Source organism: Scleropages formosus, chromosome 19 (genome assembly GCF_900964775.1).
Source record: "Scleropages formosus chromosome 19, fSclFor1.1, whole genome shotgun sequence".
In the NCBI taxonomy this organism is placed as follows: domain Eukaryota; kingdom Metazoa; phylum Chordata; class Actinopteri; order Osteoglossiformes; family Osteoglossidae; genus Scleropages; species Scleropages formosus.
In genome coordinates this window covers 459289-479532 of record NC_041824.1, presented here as the reverse complement: position 1 = coordinate 479532, position 20244 = coordinate 459289, and the positions used below count along the sequence as shown (strand labels likewise).

Genomic DNA, 20244 nt, shown 5'->3' with positions numbered 1-20244 from the left:
AATGCTTCTACCAAACTGGCAGGAAATTACAGGTTCCGAGCACATGTAAACATACGATATTATTTATGCTTTCGGTCTCTGCCTGTTTGAGCAAGGTCCGTGCCATTGAATTCATGAAGTTCATGTGATTTTAATATTACCCGTCTTGTACTGCATTATAGCCGAGCGAGGAGCGGCTGCAGCAATAATGGAGTGGCTCAGAGATAAGACAAACATTGTGTTCCGCTCTTGGTTACGGTGCTGGGTTTATGCATTGTGCAGATGTCTTAGGAAGGACTGCGAGAGGGATGTATTGATGTGAAAATTAAATTGCACGGCCAAGTTGTGATCTTTGTATAATTTGTATAAAAAGCTATATTCCATTTATATGTATTCTGAAAATAGTAGGCTATTTTATTTTGCTATTTTAGTCAGTCTGAGTTGTTTTTAAGAGCTTAGATTCATGAACAGGTCTGGTTGTTATACTTGTTTTGGAGTTACTGGGAATCTAAAGCATGCAGAGAGTACGTACAGAAATAAGATGAAGCGTCTTTTGACATTCGCTGTCGTTTCCAACAACTGGTTTTTGATTTCTTTGTTGTTCATCATAGTGGAAAACACCTTGTTGTCATGCCAGAGGAGTAATGCATATTCAGAAGCTATTTGCAAGCTTTAGACTCCACCCAAAAATAGTAAATAAAAAAATTTCCAGCAAGGTGCTGCATGTTCAGTCAAGATCGCAATGTTATGGCCATAGACTGGACATTGCGATGGTTGGCAATGTACTTTTAGTGCAGCACAGTGACGTTTTACATTTGTTTGCCATGTAATAAGTGCATGAAATATGGAGAGCCAAGCTGAAACGGAGAGGTTTTAGAACTTGGGCAAAATGGCTCCCTATAAAATTGAGATTTCGAAACCACTCTAATCTGCTTCGGAAAAAAAAAAAAAGAGACTCAGCCTGAAGGTTGTTGATTACTGGTTCTGTTTGCATATATTTGCAGGTGGTTCTATTGATTGCCTTGCAAGTGGTGGACCTGTGTTCAGATCCCACTAGTAATACAGTGTGTCTCCTGCTGTATAAGTAGCTACTGTACTGTATATCATTGTACGTAGTGTATCACATACAAAAGTAACACTGCTACCACCTTTGGAGAAAGACACATGAATGAAAATAATATATGTTCTTCTACAGGGACAGATACATCGCACATTTAGCTCCTTAAACACTGTTAAATAGTTATCTCTTCATTTACTTTGTTGCCCAGTTTTTTGTACACCGTGGAATATATTTTCCGTCTTAGTGACGGGTCTGCAATGGTTAAACGCAACAACTGCCAAGCTGGTCCACTCTGCCCAGAATCATGAACGGAGGAGGCAGTAATTAGTGCGTTTTTCTGCAAACGGGGTACGACTCGAGAGACTAATTAGGAGCCTTTGTAATGTGAACTACTAGCAGGAAACATGTTCATCTAAACCAATGAGTCCTGTGAACAAAATTCCAAATCGCGTTGCAGTTTGATTCGGATCCTTTTGTAATCAGAGCTGCAATGATTAAAAAAAAGACATTTTTGGGTTCGGTCTCAAGGCAGAAACTCTTATTTGACCATAATTAACATGCTTTTATTTGTATATAAATACGTCTTTTCTACACGGACCAGAGTCCCAAATGTAAGCTTGTGATACGTGTTCGGTGAGGCTGAGCGGCCGTGTGGAAAGTTCCAGCACTTTACTGAGGAGGGGGTCTTTCCTCTTTATTACATTTTCTAAAGTGCTTCCGCGCTGGGCCGCACACATTTTATCCTCTTAACGGTGAAATTAGTATGTACTCCTTCAATTTCCTAATGTACTCTAATGAGATTTCCCATAAAGCAGCAGGACTTGCTCACTTTCAATGCGCCTTCTTCCCCGGGGCCAAGCGTTTCACTTGCCCTACGAGTGGGGGCTTTAGGCCCGAAGTTATCGCTCTGCATCCAAATGTCTGTTGTGGTCCTATGACCAGCATCCCACAGTCAGAGGTTTGTTTGTTTGTGCCTTGTTTCATTGTTTGTTCTTTTGTATTTTTCTCTGGGACAAAATATTAAATAGAGGAAATCGTTGGCAGTGTCTCTACCCTCCAGATACGTACAGATACGTCCTTAAACCAGTCATGACTATTCATCTTTATGATTTCACCCTCCCAAAAATGTTAGCTTGCTTGTTGAAGAGTGATTCAAGTATTAACAATAATCTTTACACTAATAAAAACACAAATAAAGATAAAAAAGCAATTAATGCATTTCTAAATAAATCCTTTTGTGCACAAAATATAATAATAACGGTTTGCACGAAAGGTGTTTTAGTGATTAATGTCAAGTTTTTTGCACGTTTAGGGTATAGATGATTTTTTTTTTACCATACTATGCACTTGCAAACATGTAACCCTTTTTATAATTCATACTATAGTGATTTGGGCACTTCCTTGTCTAGACAAAGTCCAACCTCACGTTTCAGCTGTGTACTACAAGCGGATGCTGCAAGTAGCCAGAGCCCTGACCCAGACATCTCCATACATGACACTAAAAGCACTGACCTGTAGCTCTTCTGCTCCTAGTTCCTAGGACTCACTGTAAGCGTTAAGGTATCACTTCATACCTGCAAAAACCACCACCTGTCGTCGTCATTTAAATAGTGGAAGCAAGTGTCAGAGTCCTTCTTAGATCCACGCAGAAAGGATAGATTCTCCTGAAGCTCGCTGGAGACCCCTCCGTGGGAAGCTGCTCAGCAGGAGTCCAATCACCTTACATGTACTGGGCCAGCTGGAATGATTCCTGCACCATTGCTCTTTAAGCGAGACCTTGACTGGTGCCCTGTGTGATTTCCTTTTCTTTTTCCAGCATCACAGTCCTTCCAGCAAACCCACTCTCATTCCACGATTGGTGTCCTGCTTGTCCTGTAGCATCCACGGTTGCTAATCATAGATAAATCCTTATTGGCCCGAGGGGATGGTCTCTGTAGTGGGATTTAGCTGCAAGCTGTACAAAATCTCTTATAGTTAGGAAAAATATGCTTATACAGTATCTGCACAGCCTTCACAGTGGCTGAAAATGTTGTCTTTCACTAGGCTTTCTACATTCACGAGAGATTAAGGATAAGCGTTTATGGCAAATTTTTGTCCTTTGACTCAAAGTAATTTATGTCATTTTGACTCCTCTGACAACGGTCAGATGACCATTATTGAAGGTTTCAAAGTGGAGACCACAGGGTAGCCTAATGGACACAAGCCTTAATGTCGCACGGAGCTTCGGTGCTGTGGTACCTTATATCTTCTGTTAAAAGCCGAGGCAGGGCCAGCAGCGTTTGGTTTGTTTGTGGTTCTCTATGCCGTCCATTAACCAAAACCTTCATTTCCATTTAAAAGCTATGTAGGCTTTGCGAAAATCCCTTTTAGCGAATACATGGAGCCACTGTCCAGCTTTAGATTCATGTGAGTCGGCAAAGTAGTCTATATGCTCCGTTGTTTAGGGGCTGTTATGTTACATTTCAGAACGTACAGTATGAGATATTTTCCCAGAGTCGTTTCACAGGAGATCCTCATAAGCTCTGTTTGAAAGAAAAAGAGAGTGAAGCAACGGCTCCATTTCCACCACTTTTTCTTATCATTTCATACTTCCATTAAGATCCAGCACTTCAAAGCTCATCATTGCATTGCGACTAGATGCCATGAAGAGAGTTGAAGGAGTTCATCCAGAGGCCCATCTAAGGTACAAGGCACAGTGGGCTGTCAGTGCTTAGACTGTCCAAGACCCCCCCCCCCCCCAAACACACACACACACACACACACACACACACACACACCCGCATGTTTGAGGACATGAAGGTGAACACGAGCCCTTGCTCCTCGGTGTCACTAACCACTGTCGATGTGCTTTTTCTTCCTCTCTCAGGGGGGATCTTTGAACAAATGGAGGGACCGGTGCCCATTGTCAGTGCTGAGGAGCAGGCTTTCAAGTTTGCCGTCAACAACATTAACCGGAACAGGACCCTCTTGCCCAACACAACGTTAACATATGATATACAAAGGATTAACATCTACGACAGCTTTGAGGCATCCAGGAAAGGTAAGCTGAGACGTAAGTTTAGCTGTACACATGACTGTGCCTGTGGAGCAGCTCTTCTCACACTTGGTGCTCCTTTATACAGCCTCCAATAGAAGCAAGAGTGCACGGCATTGTTAACACATATCTTGAAGTATTTTCTGAGAATTTAGAGTAAGTCTCAGCAAATCTGAACTCTGCTGGCTGCATTCTGGCAGGTTTTAGTTGCCTTTCAACGTGCACTAGAAATGTCACACGCAACAGTTTTTGGTACGAGCGATGACCTGAGTCACATCACAGAGATTAATTGAAAATGATACCCTGTTCCTACAGTAACCCAACCTCATATGGAGTGTGTAGTTACTGAGAATTCCGGAATTCCATGTGCTATGTGTTATGACACTAACGACGGCAGTAGCTGAAGGCCGTGACCAAACTGTCCATGCTGACTACAACGATGAGTCGAAACATGGATTTGCGAAGCTTGTCCGGCTCCCTCGACTTACCAGTTCCCGTCACTGGCAGTCCACATGGGAAGCACGTGCTTGTATTACACACTGTCCTTTTCCTCACATAATTTTTGCCCTGTTCTCATCCAAGCCTGTGACCAGCTGTCCTTGGGCGTTGTCGCTATCTTCGGCCCGTCACACAGCTCGTCCTCGAACGCAGTGCAGTCCATCTGCAATGCGCTGGAAGTGCCGCATATCCAAGTGCGCTGGAAGCACCACCCGATGGACAACAGAGACACATTCTATGCCAACCTGTACCCAGACTACTCGTCCCTCAGCTATGCTATCCTGGACCTGGTGCAGTTTCTCAAGTGGAAGACAGCGACGGTTGTGTATGATGACAGTACGGGTGAGAATTGTCCTCTTTGCTTCAATACATGCAAAGAAACAAGCAGCTCATGTCAAATCGCCGACTCACGTATCGTATGATGTGCTCTAGCGTAGTGAGAATCACGACTAATTCCGGACCGATACCAAACAATCACGGCACAAAGAGTCCGCCTCTTGTCTTCTCCTGCAATGCTCCACCTGGTAGGGGGCCGTTCCAGTGCTTGAGCACAAGTCTCTATGAACATCCCTGCCTGCCTTTTGTGCCGTTTCCTGGACCGTTTTTTCGAATGCCAAGACACACGTGATGTAAAGGGGCTTGTCTTGCCGTCACGTGTTACTCCATAACTTGTGCTAGAGAAAGAGATGCAGTGAGGGCAGTGTTGCACTATGCTCACTTACACATGTCACACATGCTGTTAGAAAGGAGAATGAGACCCAGCAATAATTGGCACAAAACCCATCAATGTGCTCTCCTCTATACTTTTACACAATGTGCAAAATTACACATGCAATTTAGAGTTATACTTTATTTTTTGACCTGGGCAATTTTCTTTTATTCCCTGGAGCCCTGCTGTGTTGGGAATGTAAATGTGTTGCATTAAATGCTGAACCTGACCCATTTTTGAATGTGCCTGCATTTTAGAGTTTTCAAGGGCCATGAATGATAATGTTTGCTGATCGACAGCTTCACAGTTGCCATTGGTAACAAAAGCAATGCTCTTTGCTCATGTTAAAAAGATATGTGTAAGTTATGTTGGACAGATTACATCTTTAATTAACTTACAAGTGTATTTATCGTTCAGTAGTACAAAAACCACAGTGCACGATTAAAATAAAACTATGTGCTTGGAATACGGTGGGAGAGGATCTTAATTATATTCGGTAAATGTGGCATTAGTTGTGCACATATAGCGGCGCTCTATGTCACTCCTGCTTTGGTAAAGGAGCACTGGCTCTGACTCTAGTGGTTGGGGATGTGATCATGTTGTGCTATCATAGCAATAGCTCTCTGACATTTTTCTCCTAAAGGTCTTATTAGACTACAGGAACTGATAATGGCCCCCTCCAGGTACAACATCAGGTTAAAAATTCGACAGCTCCCCCTGGATACGGACGACAGCCGGCCGCTCCTGAAGGAAATGAAGCGAGGACGGGAGTTCCGCATCATTTTTGACTGCAGCCACACGATGGCCGCGCAGATCCTCAAACAGGTGAGAGTCCTCATCCGGTCACATGACAGATTGGAGGTGCGCAATGACACGTTATACAGGCTGCTTTTTATCGTTTGTTCTTATACGCTGTTGTGTGAATGTTCTAGAGGTTTTTATTTGTTCAATGGTGTTGGTGCGTTTTCAGTCTTCCTCACACGCAATAAAGAAGTTTTCAAGTTCGCAGCAATTGTTTCCTTGACTGAGTCTGTTTGGTTGTACGAAGTGCCGTAAGTGCAAATGCAAAACCGTATTAAGTTCCGAGATGCGCGTCGCTTTGGAGGAAAGCGTCTGCTAAATGAATAAATGTAAAATGTCAATGAAAACACTAAAATAAAAAATAAAAATTGGCAGGACTGCACAGTCAGTCAAAGCCCCAATGAACCAAAATTGTCCAAACCAAAATGCATTTTTAAAGTGAGGAACTGGCCAAGGACTCATCGGCAGCGTTTTGAAAAAGCATTCAAACCCATGAGCATTTCTCTTACTTTACTAAATCAGAAAGGGTTACACTGAAATTTCATACTGTGAAATTTTTGTTCTTTGTCAAAACACTGAAAGTAAGAATTCATGATTTAAGAAGACATAGTTATATTATAAAATATTCTACTCAAAATTAATTATATTTATTCATCACAGAGGACACAGACGCCTTAAACTGGAGTCTACTAGTGAATCATTAAATCAACTTCAAATCAACTAAGTCTAACCTGATCCCCAGCTCTAACTAACTTTCACAACTTTTAGATAAACTAACTTTTTACAAACTCCATCCCCTTATAGGATCATTGTCATGCTGGAAATTTGAAGGAAAGATGTGAAAATGCTAGTACTGGGAACGCTCCAAGGTCTGAGACAAAGTCATACAAATGTTTAAATGAGGAAAAAAGGGCAAAAACTCATATCGGTGTGTTTGGATATCCTTATGGGTTAGGGTTAGTTCAAGATGAGCACATACCTGCTCACCTCCCAGGCCTCACTGGTCAGAGGCCGTCCCACAAAACTCAAGAGTGAAAACAAGTGGGAGTCTTTGAAGAGAAGCCACAGAAAGGCCAGCAATCACTTTGATGGAGCTAAATAATAATAAATGTGCATCAACCAAGAAATGAGCTTTGCATGACACTGGCCTGTATGGGTGGCTGAAGCAAAGGAAGCCGTTACTCAGGAAGAACCCTCCTGAAACACATCTTCTGTTTGTGAGAAGACGTGATAGTGACTCAGCTACAGTATGGGAAAAGGATTTGCGGTCAGGTGAGACCAAGATTTTTTGGCACTTTTTTAGTTAAAATTCAATGTGTGGTGCAAACCTATCAATTCCCATAGCTGAGGAAACACCATACCTGCCGTGAAGTTCTGAGATGGTTCTTCCAAGTATTAGTATGAGGGGTTTGAATACACATGCAAACAGCACGTTTAATTAATTTTTTTTATTGTTATAAGGAATATTTTCTCACATACAGACAAGGTCACCTTAAAATTTTTTCATTTATTTTTTTTCTTTAAAGAATTTCAGTCTTTTGAGGTTGAAATATAAAATGAAATTTCAATATAGCATTTATAGTCCAGTAGAGAACTGCTCAAGGGTTAGAAAACTTTTCCAAGGCAATGTATAAAACTTAGGGGGGTATGGTGGCGTGGTGGCGCAGTGGGTTGGACCACAGTCCTGCTGTCCGGTGGGTCTGGGGTTCGAGTCCTGCTTGGAGTGCCTTGTGGTGGACTGGCGTCCCCTTCTGGGTGTGTCCCCTCCCCCTCTGGCCTTATGCCTTGTGTTCCCGGGTAGGCTCCGGTTCCCCTGTGACCCTGTAGCGGTTCTGAAAATGTGTGTGTGTGTATAAAACTTGCTCATCCTACTGTGTTGATGGATTGTAGAACTTCTAAAAATTCCAGGTACAGATAAATATTTAGTTTAAATGTACAGCTCTGCCAAAGATTTCCAGATATGAAGGAAAGATGTGCAGTGAAGATTGCAGTTATCCAACCTTTCGTCGCACTGCCCTTTCAGCCACCTGTGGGAAATGTTCTTTGCTTTCAGGCTTTGTGGGCTGTTTCCTGCAGGTACCTCCTGCATGTGGAGGAAAATATTCTCCCCTCAGAAAAAGAACCTCGGTGCTTTGTTCCAGAGTGTCATCGCAGGGTACCATTCAAACCTCGCTTGTCTGACACTTTCCTGCACTGCACCACCCCCACCCCCACCCTGTACAGAATGCCCACTTATCCAGAAATATGATTATTCAGCTATTTTGAGGTGCCAGAAAAGGGTAGGAAGACAGGAAATGTGGTGATGATTCAATGTGAAAATATGCTAAATATTATCACATTAGGGAGGTGCGGCAGGCTTGGCCGGGTCCTGCTCTCTGGTGGCTCTGGGGTTCGAGTCCCGCTTGGGGTGCCTTGAGATGGACTGGCATCCCGTCCTGGGTGTGTCCCCTCCCCCTCCAGCCTTATGCCCTGTGTGGCCGGGTTAGGCTCTGGTTCGCTGCAACCCACTTGGGACAAGCAGCTTCAGACAGTGTGTGTGTGTGTGTGTGTGTGTGTGTCTGTGAGAATGATTATCACATAAGATAGGAAAGTGTGTGGGGTGAGTTGAGGACTAAAATGCATTTCTGGATTCCTGCTACATACAGCGTTTTGCCCATAGGCTATTGAACCATAAGGATTTTAAGAACATGGTTCCACATTCATAGCAGTGCTTTTATCTACGAGTTTTTCTATTAGAAAACTGAGTAAATAATGGTATAAGGGGATGATACTGGTAGCGGGTAGTGTAGTGGTTAATGCTATTGCCTTTGGCTACTTAGGTCTGAAGTTCAAGCCTCCCTTCTTGCTCTAGTGTCCTTGAGGAAGGTTCTTACCCTGAAATTACTCAGCTGTATAAATGGTTAAATAGTTGTAAATATGTCAATGTTGGAAGTGACTTTGGAGAAAGCGTCAGCTAAATGACTAAACATCAATACTCACACTGTACCATAGGCTGGTAACCTGTCTGTGCTACTGCTGGCTTTGGGATTCTGAGTGGAAGAGAGCAGGACAATTTGTTCACGTGAACTGGGGTGTTTCTCTGAGCAGATGGCACAGTTTAAAATGAAATATTGCCCCTTGGAGGAAGAAAGCTTTGAATGTAGACTGAGAGAAACAAAAGATGGTGGGAAGATTATGGATAACTTTGACATAAAGCTTTCAGTGCCTGGGAGGAAGGGCTGTGAGACAGCACTCATTGCATAGTATTTACACTATTTCACAAAAGGTCATGTCATGTTTTTTTAACTGATTGCATGCAGCTCCTTATTCTTGCTGAAGACCAGCTGTTTTCAGGCTCCTTGTTGCAACGACCTCCTTTGTGACGCTTCTGTCCATTTTACCCAGTTTATCTCGATGTCCCAGTTGCAAAATGCTCCAGGATGGCCTTTTGACCTGTACATGTCTGTCCCTCTATATCTTCTTGCTGCAGGCTCTGGCTATGGGAATGATGACTGAGTACTACCACTATATCTTCACCACTCTGGTAATGTACACTCTTGTTTATGTAAATTAAATCTCATCTGTTCTCATCAGGCTTGTTTTGTTAAATGGAGCTTAATTGCCAGTGGGGTTTGGATCCCATCCACAACTTCAATTGCATATGACAAAACGGTAACATAATAAAGGCCTCAATATGACGCTGTAAACACTTCCCTTCCTGTTAAAGTCAACAAAGTGTTTGAAGGCACAGTATAAAGGGAAGAGTCTCAGTGGTGTCACTGTTCAAGTCTAATTTAAGTGGAAATATACAGCTAATGACTTCATACCTGCGGCTTTTGAATTATTCACTGTACTGATTGCCTCGCTTTCCAATCATGCATCTCAATATTAATTTTACCTCGTTTTTAACTCAGCATTTTCATTTTGCTCCCTGGTTGTGGTATATTTCCCTTCGCGTTAACAGTCGACAGCAAACATTAGAAGGTCTCGATAATTAAGCTCCGGTGTCACTTTGTCTCGCAACTTTGCTTTTGCGAGCCGCACTTCCTCATTGCCCAGACACCGCTGAAGTTCCCTAAAGCAGGAATCTTGGCAACAGTCCTCGTCAAACAGAAGTGAACCTGAGTAGCAGCTGTCTGACGATGTCCGGCTCTCCTGAACTGTCTTTGCCTTTCTGGCAACAGGCAGGTAGAGTTTCGCTGAGCAGCACAGCGGACGAAACGGCAGGCTTTACGTTGTTAGCTGGGGGTGGGAAACTCCGTAATGTGGCAATGTGACATTGTTTAAAATCCTTAAACTGATTTATTTACTTATTTTGCACTTCAGCAGTGATACGAAGCAAGGAGGCGATGCGTGATGCTCGCACTGCCAGCCACTGTACCTTTCTCAGGTGTTGTAACACACCTGTAGGATCAGGCTATTCACCCATTTCCACCAGCTGCTTCCTATGGAGAAAGCAATGCACAGGTGTCGCTGTGGGAACTGATCGAACCCTCGGTCTGCCGCAGCCCAAAGGAAATATGATAGTTAAGGTTCCCAGGGCCTCCTGCTCATTTTTCAGAAGCAATTCCAGTATAGTGCCTTGTTGATGCCTGCAGCTGCAGGACTTGACGTTACACTTTTTTTTATCATTATTGAGGAGATCATTACCCTCATAACCTCTGCAGTATTTTTTGGATTCAGAGTGTAGAGAGGTGTTTACAGTTTGCATAGTAAAACCCTAACTGTGACTGTGAGCGTAGTAATGGCAACACGAGCAAAGTCTGCGTGTTGATTCCTCCGAAAAATCTTTTCCCCCCTTTAAATCGGAGCGGCAATGTTCCACCCGAGAGGCTGCAGGAGCGTTTGCCCTGTGCCTTAAGATTAATTGGGTTCTTCACAAGCTCTTTCCCCAAGTGATGGCTACCTTTCAATGTTTCTCTTTTCTCATTTTGGGAACATAAAAAAAAAATCAGTTAGTGAGCCACGAAAAGCCATGTGTAGGGAGGTAAGGGCCGCGGGTCGGGGTGGACTTGCGTAAGATGACCTTGCAGGCTTCCAGCTCATTGTCCAGATGCAGCCGGTGCGAAGACGCCTGAGACATGAGCCCCATCTATTGCGCCGTGTGGTCACTCTTGTTACACGGAGTGTAGCGCGGTGCCGGTGCGCGTCAGAACGTTTTCCATAATAATATTTTCCGCTTTTGATTCAATGCTGTTGTGTGCAAACGCACCTGAAGGCATCGTGAGTAACATGTGTCACAGATGCAGTTGTTTTCTTGTAAACGGCTGCTTTATTTTATGTGATGTCTAACACCTGCTTAGAAAAAGAACGCAATCAGCAGCGAACCTGTGTTACACATCGATTGTCTGCTGCTTCATACAGCACACTTATTATAACAATTGCACACATTCCATAGAAATGACTTTTTACGTTTTTATGGTTATAGTTACTTTTTCTCATGTTGTGTTTTCATTAACATGGATGGGTATGAATAGAGTCAAAACGGAGTCTGAAATATTGCGCTATAAATATACTAGTTTCAAAAGAAAACAAGATAGTATGTCTTCACCCATATTCTTTTGTCTGATTTACAAGTAATTTGTCACAGAATAGTCAAAATATATTGTTGAGGCCGTTATTAAAGAAATTGCGCACTTGGTCCCCCAACCTTGAAATTCAGTCCACACTGAAGGTTGAATTTCATTCATTCATTCATTCATTCATTCATTCATTCATTCATTCATTCCAAGTAGCAGAAGGATGGCAGACATGCCACGCTTCACCGATGGGACAGAAGGGTTAGATGTAGAAGCACAGGGCCACCCACAGGTTTTTTACCTTCTTTTTGCACCTGAGCTCCTCTGAAAAGTACAAGGCAGCGTTACTTTTCTCAGCTGCTGTCTGTGGACACATCGCGCCCGGCTCCGGCGCATCATTCGGGTTTCTATCCTCGCTCTCCTTGCGAAAAAATAAAAGCTAAATACTTCTCAAGGAAGTTTGTAACAGCAAAAAGTTCCTCCACGGTATTAAGAAAAGGAAGCTGAGCAAACACACTTCCTCCAAGTGGGCTGGCAAAAGAACGTTTCCACCCTCTTTGTATGATTTCAGCGCAAACGTGAGCGGCGGGTATGTTGGTGTTTCTCACCTGTTAATAAACTGCTAAGTCACGTCACTCTCTGCAACCTGGATGCGTGGTGCTGGGTTTACGGGACCCGCAGAGCCGGCGCACGGTGGAGTCGACCTTTTCTTACCAACAGAAGCGCTACCATCACTTTTGTGTGTGGCTGCTTCCCTTTAGAATTCGGCACCGAGAGGAATCGAAACACAGACCTCAGTGTGTGTGTGAGCGTAGGTGAGTGTGTGTGTGTGTGAGTGTGTGTATGTGTGAGTGTGTGTGAGTGTGTGTATGTGTGCGTGCGCTAATCCCCTCTTTACTGATGTTTGTTTTGGACGCCGGTGGTTTCAGTCGCACGTCCGGAACTGAGACTTGGACTCCTCAGGGAACTCTTGTGGCTCCACACACGCGCACACACACACTCACACACACACTCACACTCACACTCACGCACTGGATGTTGTATGAGGTTCTACGACCTTCTCCTTTGCACTGGTCAGCTTGTGTCCCTCTGCTCTGCTGTCCCTTCCACCCTTTTCTACTCTCTTTCACTCATTCCTTTGTCCTGAAACACAATGAGTCCCCTGATAACTGCGCTCAGCAACAATGAACTGCAATTCCTGTCCTAAATGAGATCATTTTTATCCAAAGGACCTGTTTGCCCTGGACCTGGAGCCGTATCGCTACTGCGGCGTCAACATGACAGGCTTCCGCATTCTGAATATCGAGAACCCGCAGGTGGCGTCCATCGTGGACAAGTGGTCCATGGAGCGGCTGCAGGCGGCGCCGAAGCCTGAGTCCGGACTCCTGGATGGAATCATGACGGTACAGGAATTGTTTTTTTTTTTGTCTTTGTTTTCTTTTGTTTTTGGTGCTTTTTCCTTGTTTCTTGCTGCTGTCTGATGCAATGAGCCGCTAGATTTACGGGCGTCTATGCTGATCACCGGTTCAGTATTTTTTCAGTTGACCGCACATACAGAAGCATCCCCTCTGTAAAACAGGAACCTTTTACTAGTAATCAGATAGAGATTCTCTTCATGGTTTGGCTCGAAAATTTGTGGCTAACTGGAGACTTAAAATTATAAGAACATTTTTAACGAGGATTTTAGCCCTTTCTTTTTTAATTTATAACACCCAGGTAGCCACATAACACAAGCCTAAAATTTTATTTCTTGAAAGAAAACCCTCTGAACATAAGAGTGACAGTTTAATTGCTTTAGAAGTGTTTTCTTCTATTTTCCATCTTGAAACATATTTACATTGTACGTCATTTTGTGTGACAAACTGACTGTTGTTGAAGTGTTTGCACCATCGCAGTTATTTAAGAAATTCGGCTCTTTTCCTCAGTTGCGTCAAGGCTTCGTTTTGGCAAAATCACCCACGCACGATGGCTGCCTGATCCCCCCCAGCGGCAGCTGAAATACTGTTCCCCTTTATTCCAGACAGATGCTGCTCTGACATACGATGCGGTCCACATCGTGTCCGTGTCCTACCAGCACGCACCCCAGATGACCGTCAACTCGCTGCAGTGTCACCGCCACAAACCGTGGCGCTTCGGCGGACGGTTCATGAGCTTCATCAAAGAGGTGGGGTTCACGGGCCTGGGGCTGGGAGACTCGTATGGGAGCTATGCTTTCTGGCACATTCGTGAATTTCAGACATTTATATGGAGCCAAAAAATGGCAACTGAACCACACTCATAGCCACACTCAAACTTTGTCTGATATATGATGCAAATTGTGCTATTAATGGTTCTAGATGATTCACAGCAGACGTCCTGTTCTGATTGTTGTAATTGTAGGAAAACTGTAGAAGCTGATGAGCCCTTTATTAGAGAGCGCCTGATAATTGGACTCATCCAGTGGGTCGGTTGAGTGCAGCTGTAATTAGACCTGATACACAGTCTACGGTGACTCAGTGTCGCAAAGAGCGTCTCACTGTCTCAGAGACATGCTGCTGGTGATGAAGTAAGAGACCCCCTTTCAAAGTGCTCAGAACACAAGAGCTGTATCAGTACATTGGGACACAAAGCTCTAATAGCTTCTCTGCTGAGGCAACGGCAAAAGAGGATGATTGTTCATTAATAGGGTTCTCGCGGGAAGCAGAATGCCTTTGACGGGCATAAATGCGAAATGTAATTAAAATGTGTGGGGCAGAACGGCGGGAGGCGGGGTTTATCATTCTGGGGGAGTGACCTATGTCTCGCCTGGTCTCCGCAGTCCCACTGGGAAGGCCTCACAGGGCGGCTGGTGTTCAATAGGACCAGTGGCCTGAGGACTGACTTCGATCTGGACATCATCAGTCTGAAAGAAGATGGCCTGGAGAAGGTACAAAATCACCTCCGCACGCAACCAAATCTCTGCCATGTCACCAGGATGAGGGTTATGTAAATGTCTAAAGGGGCGTTCCGTTTGCAAGTCACGTGTGGACCGATATGTGGCTATTAGTGTCGAAGTGGTGCAGACGCCATATGTTGGGCTGGATAATGGGAACTGTTAAATGCACCACTATGTTAGCCGTGTAATGGCACAGTAAATTTCTTACACTTCTCACTTATTTCTCTGGTGCAGAACCCATACAGTTCAATCCATGTCGTGATATAATTTACCTCCTAACAAGGAAGCAAATGAGCTGTTCAAATATAAGTTAGTGGATCATAAAGCAAATTGGATTAGAGTACCCCGGTTTTAATTGTGGTCTTTGTTAATGATGGTCCGAGGTTAGGTGTTAAATGGCTTTTGTGGTAATGAGATGTTTCAATGTGTCTGTGAAACGCTTTACTGGCGAAGCATTGTAACACTTCAGTTCCCAGAATCCTGCGCAACATATTCGTTTCTTTGCCTATTCAGTTTATTCATGGTTAGCGTGAGCGCTCAACACGGACACAGAAACTACATTCAAGTGCTATTGGGGCTCCCTCAAGAGCAGCCCCCGAATGCCTATCGGCGAGACGCCATCATTTCTTCAAATTGCTGTTGCCCAACAGGGGGCTGTTGGGATGCTCCCATTCGATATCCATCATTTTCCCTGATTTATTGCCTTCCGGATCTTTCTGTGTTGTTGCCCTGCGACTAATGCCCGTTATTCCCGAAGGACAGCCAGCAGTTTTCAAAACGATTTTTTTTCCCTCTGTATTTCAGCGGAATTGTATCACCGTCTTTTGTGATCATGTCATGCGTCCTGCATCAGGAGAGGATGTGACGAGAAGCAGTGCGAACGTGTTGGAGCCCGGCGTTGCGTTTGGAGCCGGTTGAACTCGAGAGCTGGAATGTAATCCTGCATAATTGAATATTTGTGTGCATTTAATCTCTTAATGAATTAGAAGTTTCCCGAATGGAGAACTCACTTGATTGGAGGCCTTAATATCATTAAACTGAGAGAAAGAAAGTTGGAAAGCTCTCTGCCAAGTGCTACGCCAAAACAACTTTGAAATTGCTACTTTGGAAAATCACGTTCAATGAATTGAGTTAATTGCATGCAATTAACAAGAATAGGACAACATGCTGAGCGGAAGGCATCAGCAACATTTTTAAGCAATGCTTTCCTCATGGCTTTCCTTTCACACAAACTGTAAGTAATATCCCTTTCAGATGGAAGCCTACGCTCTCCTTTTGACCAGAACACGGGCATTATCGTTCCCAGCGCCATTCAGCCAGCGCTGACGGCAGCGCCGTTCTTCATGTCAATTTAATCTCATCTATATTCATGATCCTCATGAATATTAATAAATGACTTTTAATTTTCCTATGAAGGGGTTATGGCGGTTTGTGCAGTGTATGACGCTCACACACACAATGATTTATGTGGTGGTGCGCTGAGGCCTTTTTGTCTTTGGCCGTCACTGGCCTTCGGCGTGTCGTCCGTATGGTTTGAAAGCCTTCAGTTAACATGTTGAACGAACACAGTATCTATCAGGTCTCAGACAGAGTATTAACACAAAACGCAATATTCAGCCCCGAAATGGCATTTTAACAATTCAGCACGATTGTTCTGAAACAAATACCTGTTTTAATAAAGCCTGCTGCCTTTGTGTAAAAATGTCGGAACAAAACGTATTTCGTCATTATTTAAACCAACAAATATTTATAAACCAAGAGTAATTTTTCCAAACTGGTACATTGGCATTTACCCCCCCTCTGATTGTCCCAAAGTCAAACATCTCTGCAGAAGCATGCCGAAACATGTACGCGTGCACACACACACACACACACACACACACACACACACACACACACACACACACACACACACACACACACACGTACGTGCGCTAAAATCCACACGTACACACAAAGGGCAATAACTGACATTGCTCCAGTTACCTGAAGTGTGTTTGCCATCAAAGCTGAGTCAGAGCAGCAAACTGAAGGAAACTTTGTGGACATGTGGATTCATAAGAAGCACTTTCCTTGCTGTTTTATTTCCCCTATGTCTCTACACCAGGAGATCACCTCCATGGAGAATAGCAGGTAGTTGTGATTATGAGGGCTTTTCAGATCATCACTATGTAACAGGGCAAATCACTGCTGAGACAAAAAAAGGTATATTGTTTTACTGTCATTATGAATGTATGCAGTGGATTTATACTGAGGTAATGTGCTTTGCTTTTCTTTTTATTCACTTATTTCGTGTAATATTTCATTGAATATTTGAGGTCAAAAGTCTTTTTTGCAGTAAAAAATTAGCTCCTCATCTTGGATTTTATAGAAACACCTTTAGAACCTACTCCGCACATAGAGAAGTAGAACATCAGCTCTTTAAAGAGTACTGCATCATCTTCTTCTTCGCGTGAGCAGTGTAGTTCCATCAGCTTTCATACATGTACACAAGCACCACTCAAATTCTGAGGTTATTATGTCATTTCTGGCTGTCTGGCCAACTCACATGCGCAAATACTTCATGGGGATGATCCTGCATAATGCAATGAAAAGGCTGGTTACAGAGTGAGTTCACTTTCTTACTTGGAGAAGTATATTTTTTAACGAAGTCCAACATACTTCTTGTTTGTCTTTTGATAACTGTTAAAATTCTTATCTCTCTGACTATGAAAAAATATACTTTGATAAATTGCAACAAAATTCTTTCACCCTCTACACCCATCTCAGATTTCTCATGAACACACTACTTCTTCCCATGGTCAAACATCTCATACCATAATACACACACACACATTTTCAGAACCGCTTGTCCCATACGGGGTGGCGGGGAACCGGAGCCTACCCGCATACCATAATATTTAACATAAATTCTTATGTAAATTATTAAGTAATATGTAATCAATATATAATGCAAAGGTTATGGGGGGCGTGGTGGTGCAGTGGGTTGGACCGGGTCCTGCTCTCCGGTGGGTCTGGGATTCGAGTCCCGCTTGGGGTGCCTTACGGCGGACTGGTGTCCCGTCCTGGGTGTGTCCCCTCCCCTTCTGGCCTTACGCCCTGTGTTACCGGGTAGGCTCCGGTTCCCCGCGACCCCGTATGGGACAAGCGGTTCCGAAAATGCGTGTGTGTATTTAGGTTATATTTTGTGAACAATGGCATAAATTTTTAACTATCCAACAGAATGTGTTTATGGACAGTAATAGTGTCCCTTGGAACATTTATTGTATCCAGGTACAATGCACCTTGTTTTCAAGACAACAGGCTTTTTACTAGTGACATCTCTTCTGATGTTATTGAAAGCTACTCTTCTGCAAAACTTCCCATAATGATGACCAATAGAAAAAAAAAAGAAAAAAAAAACTACTTTCTCCTGATTCTGTGACTATTAAATGAGAACTGACAAAAGGATGGAAGAAAAATTGTGACTTGTGAAAAACATTTATTTGTTATTTTACAACATTACCAGCAGTAATTGCATATTAAGTGTATTTTGTTGAAGGGCAATTTGATGCCCTTTTGAAATTAGTATTTTTTATGAAATACGAAAAATTAAAAACAGCTCTTGGAAGGAAGGTATTAAAAGCGCCGATGTAAAAAAGATAAACTTCCTTGTTAGTTTTGAATTATACTGCTTTATTACTAGAAAATGTGATTCTGTAACTGCAGTGTACCAGCTTCGAATGTGATATTGTACTAGTTGGGTGTGACCATAAGGTAGATGAAGGTAGCCTTCCACAATATGCATGAAAATACAAACTATTAATTGGCTGCCTTTTCCGCGATTATGCTACTTGCACAGCTGGTAGTAGTAATTGTGACGCGAATGGAAATGATCAGTCAATGAGATGTGTACAATTTACACTTCATGTCATCAGAAGAATTGAGCAAAGATCAGTTATAAAAAGTATAACAATTTACTTTCTTGCATGACAGGGTTGTGATTTCAATGGAACCAATGTCTTCATAAAAAAAAAAAAAAACATTACGACATAGTGTAGAAAAGCATTTCTTTTGAAATTTTTTTTGTATTCCTTTATTTTGTTTTATTTTTGGAGCTAATTGTGTCCCCCCTTATTTGTAATTTATCGCAAAAAGGTGGTTGATGAAACATCTGTGGTAGCTTTAGATGAGGCTGCTTTGGGGAAAAGTCATTCTGAAAAATCCCTCTGTGAAGAGTTTCCTGCTCACATGGCTGCTTGAACAGAAATGATTTATTAAACTTCTTCAAAAGATTATTACTAACACATTTTGATGGCACAGAAATTTATGGGCAATGCAGTAAAAAAGCTACAATGCAAGACTGCGGTAAAATGCTTGTTTAAAGCTACGTGTTCAATGTAGCTAGTTTTAGCACCCATTTTGAGCACCACTAGCTCTACCGAGAGAGACTGACCTCATCCACTTTTATGGGTTATCTTTTGGAGCGCCTCCTCAATGAGGACCTTCAGTGAACAAATGAGAAAGGTGATGCAACCGACTAATCGACTAATGCTGCGGGTCATCCGGGGTCATTGTCGTCAAGGGAGCTTTGTGTAGGGCTACTAAATGTTTCTTCCATCTGCAGGTGGGGAAGTGGAGCGCATCAGGGGGCCTGAACATCACAGAGGTGCCCAAGCGCAAAGGGATGAACATCACAGACTCGCTTTCTAACCGCTCCTTGGTTGTCACCACCATCTTGGTAAGCGGTGTCACCCAAAGCTCGAGACGAACGCAGCACTGTTCAACCCTTGTGTCCTTGAGTTGAAAAGAAACAGAGAAGTACAACGTTAGGCCATATGAACGGATCCATTTCAAGGCTCCATATAAATATTTTCCCCTAAATGTGTCCGGACGAATGCCTCACAGTTGCAGGGCCCACTGCTATGAAAGACCAAATTTCATCTTGTGTTTCTCATATTGCCACATTGAACAGTTACATATTAGGATACAAGCTGACAGCTTTCACTGGCTCATATATAGGATTCTAAAAAGTCATAATGTAATAAAAGGCATTCCTTTTCATTCAGTGGCCTTCTGCAAGGCTGGGGTCAGGTGGGGCCTGTGAGAGTAAACAGCATGCTTGGATGTGCATTCGCTGGGGTGAGGAATGGCTTTTCAAACACAGAAGGTTGAAAGGTGGAATAAGATTGTAACCAAGCAAGTCAGAGCAGGTGAACCGAGTCTGGATGAATTGCCTTGTAAATTGCAATCCCCGTCGAGACTGCAGTCCGGAAAGCGAGAAGGGATGTATCTGAATGTCTGGAAGAGCCCTCTGTTTCGCTAAGATTATTTCGAGGCAGAAGGTACATGTTTACGTGGGAGTGGGGTGGGGGAATGTGTAAAAACATGGAGCTGTGGAAAGCTATTTCATTTTCTGTCCTAACACACTGGAACATGCCAAAAAACAATTGATGATAGGTGTGAAAATAAGCAGGTTTCATTCTGCAAAGCTGCGTCCATTTTCTTTTGCCTACACTCTGTATTTAAGGCTGTCACTGGAAAGGGAACGTTTGCTGTGGTTGACACAAGGGTGATGACAACGAACAGCCCCATGGGGTTAATTTGGACGGAGGGGGGGCATGAGTTATCAACAACAATAAACACTGTCATTACACTGACATTGGACGCTAACGCCGCAATTATTACCATCCAAAGTCTGAAAGGGATGCAATCAAGTCCTTTCTGGTGTCAAAGGACAGGAGGTGCATTGTCTAAAAAAATGTAATTGGC

The 20244-nt window shown here is 43.2% G+C and overlaps 1 protein-coding gene across 1 annotated transcript in view; it reads left to right on the top strand.

Moving 5' to 3' along the window:
- The window catches only part of LOC108927728 (glutamate receptor ionotropic, kainate 3), a 96306-nt gene that overhangs the window by 42901 nt on the left and 33161 nt on the right, over positions 1 to 20244 (top strand). The window contains exons 2-9 of the mRNA XM_018741196.2: positions 3906 to 4079; positions 4656 to 4913; positions 5924 to 6105; positions 9551 to 9604; positions 12809 to 12982; positions 13600 to 13743; positions 14377 to 14484; positions 19100 to 19213. Coding sequence (XP_018596712.1) covers positions 3906 to 4079; positions 4656 to 4913; positions 5924 to 6105; positions 9551 to 9604; positions 12809 to 12982; positions 13600 to 13743; positions 14377 to 14484; positions 19100 to 19213 — 1208 coding nt within the window. The remainder of the gene's footprint in view (positions 1 to 3905; positions 4080 to 4655; positions 4914 to 5923; positions 6106 to 9550; positions 9605 to 12808; positions 12983 to 13599; positions 13744 to 14376; positions 14485 to 19099; positions 19214 to 20244) is intronic.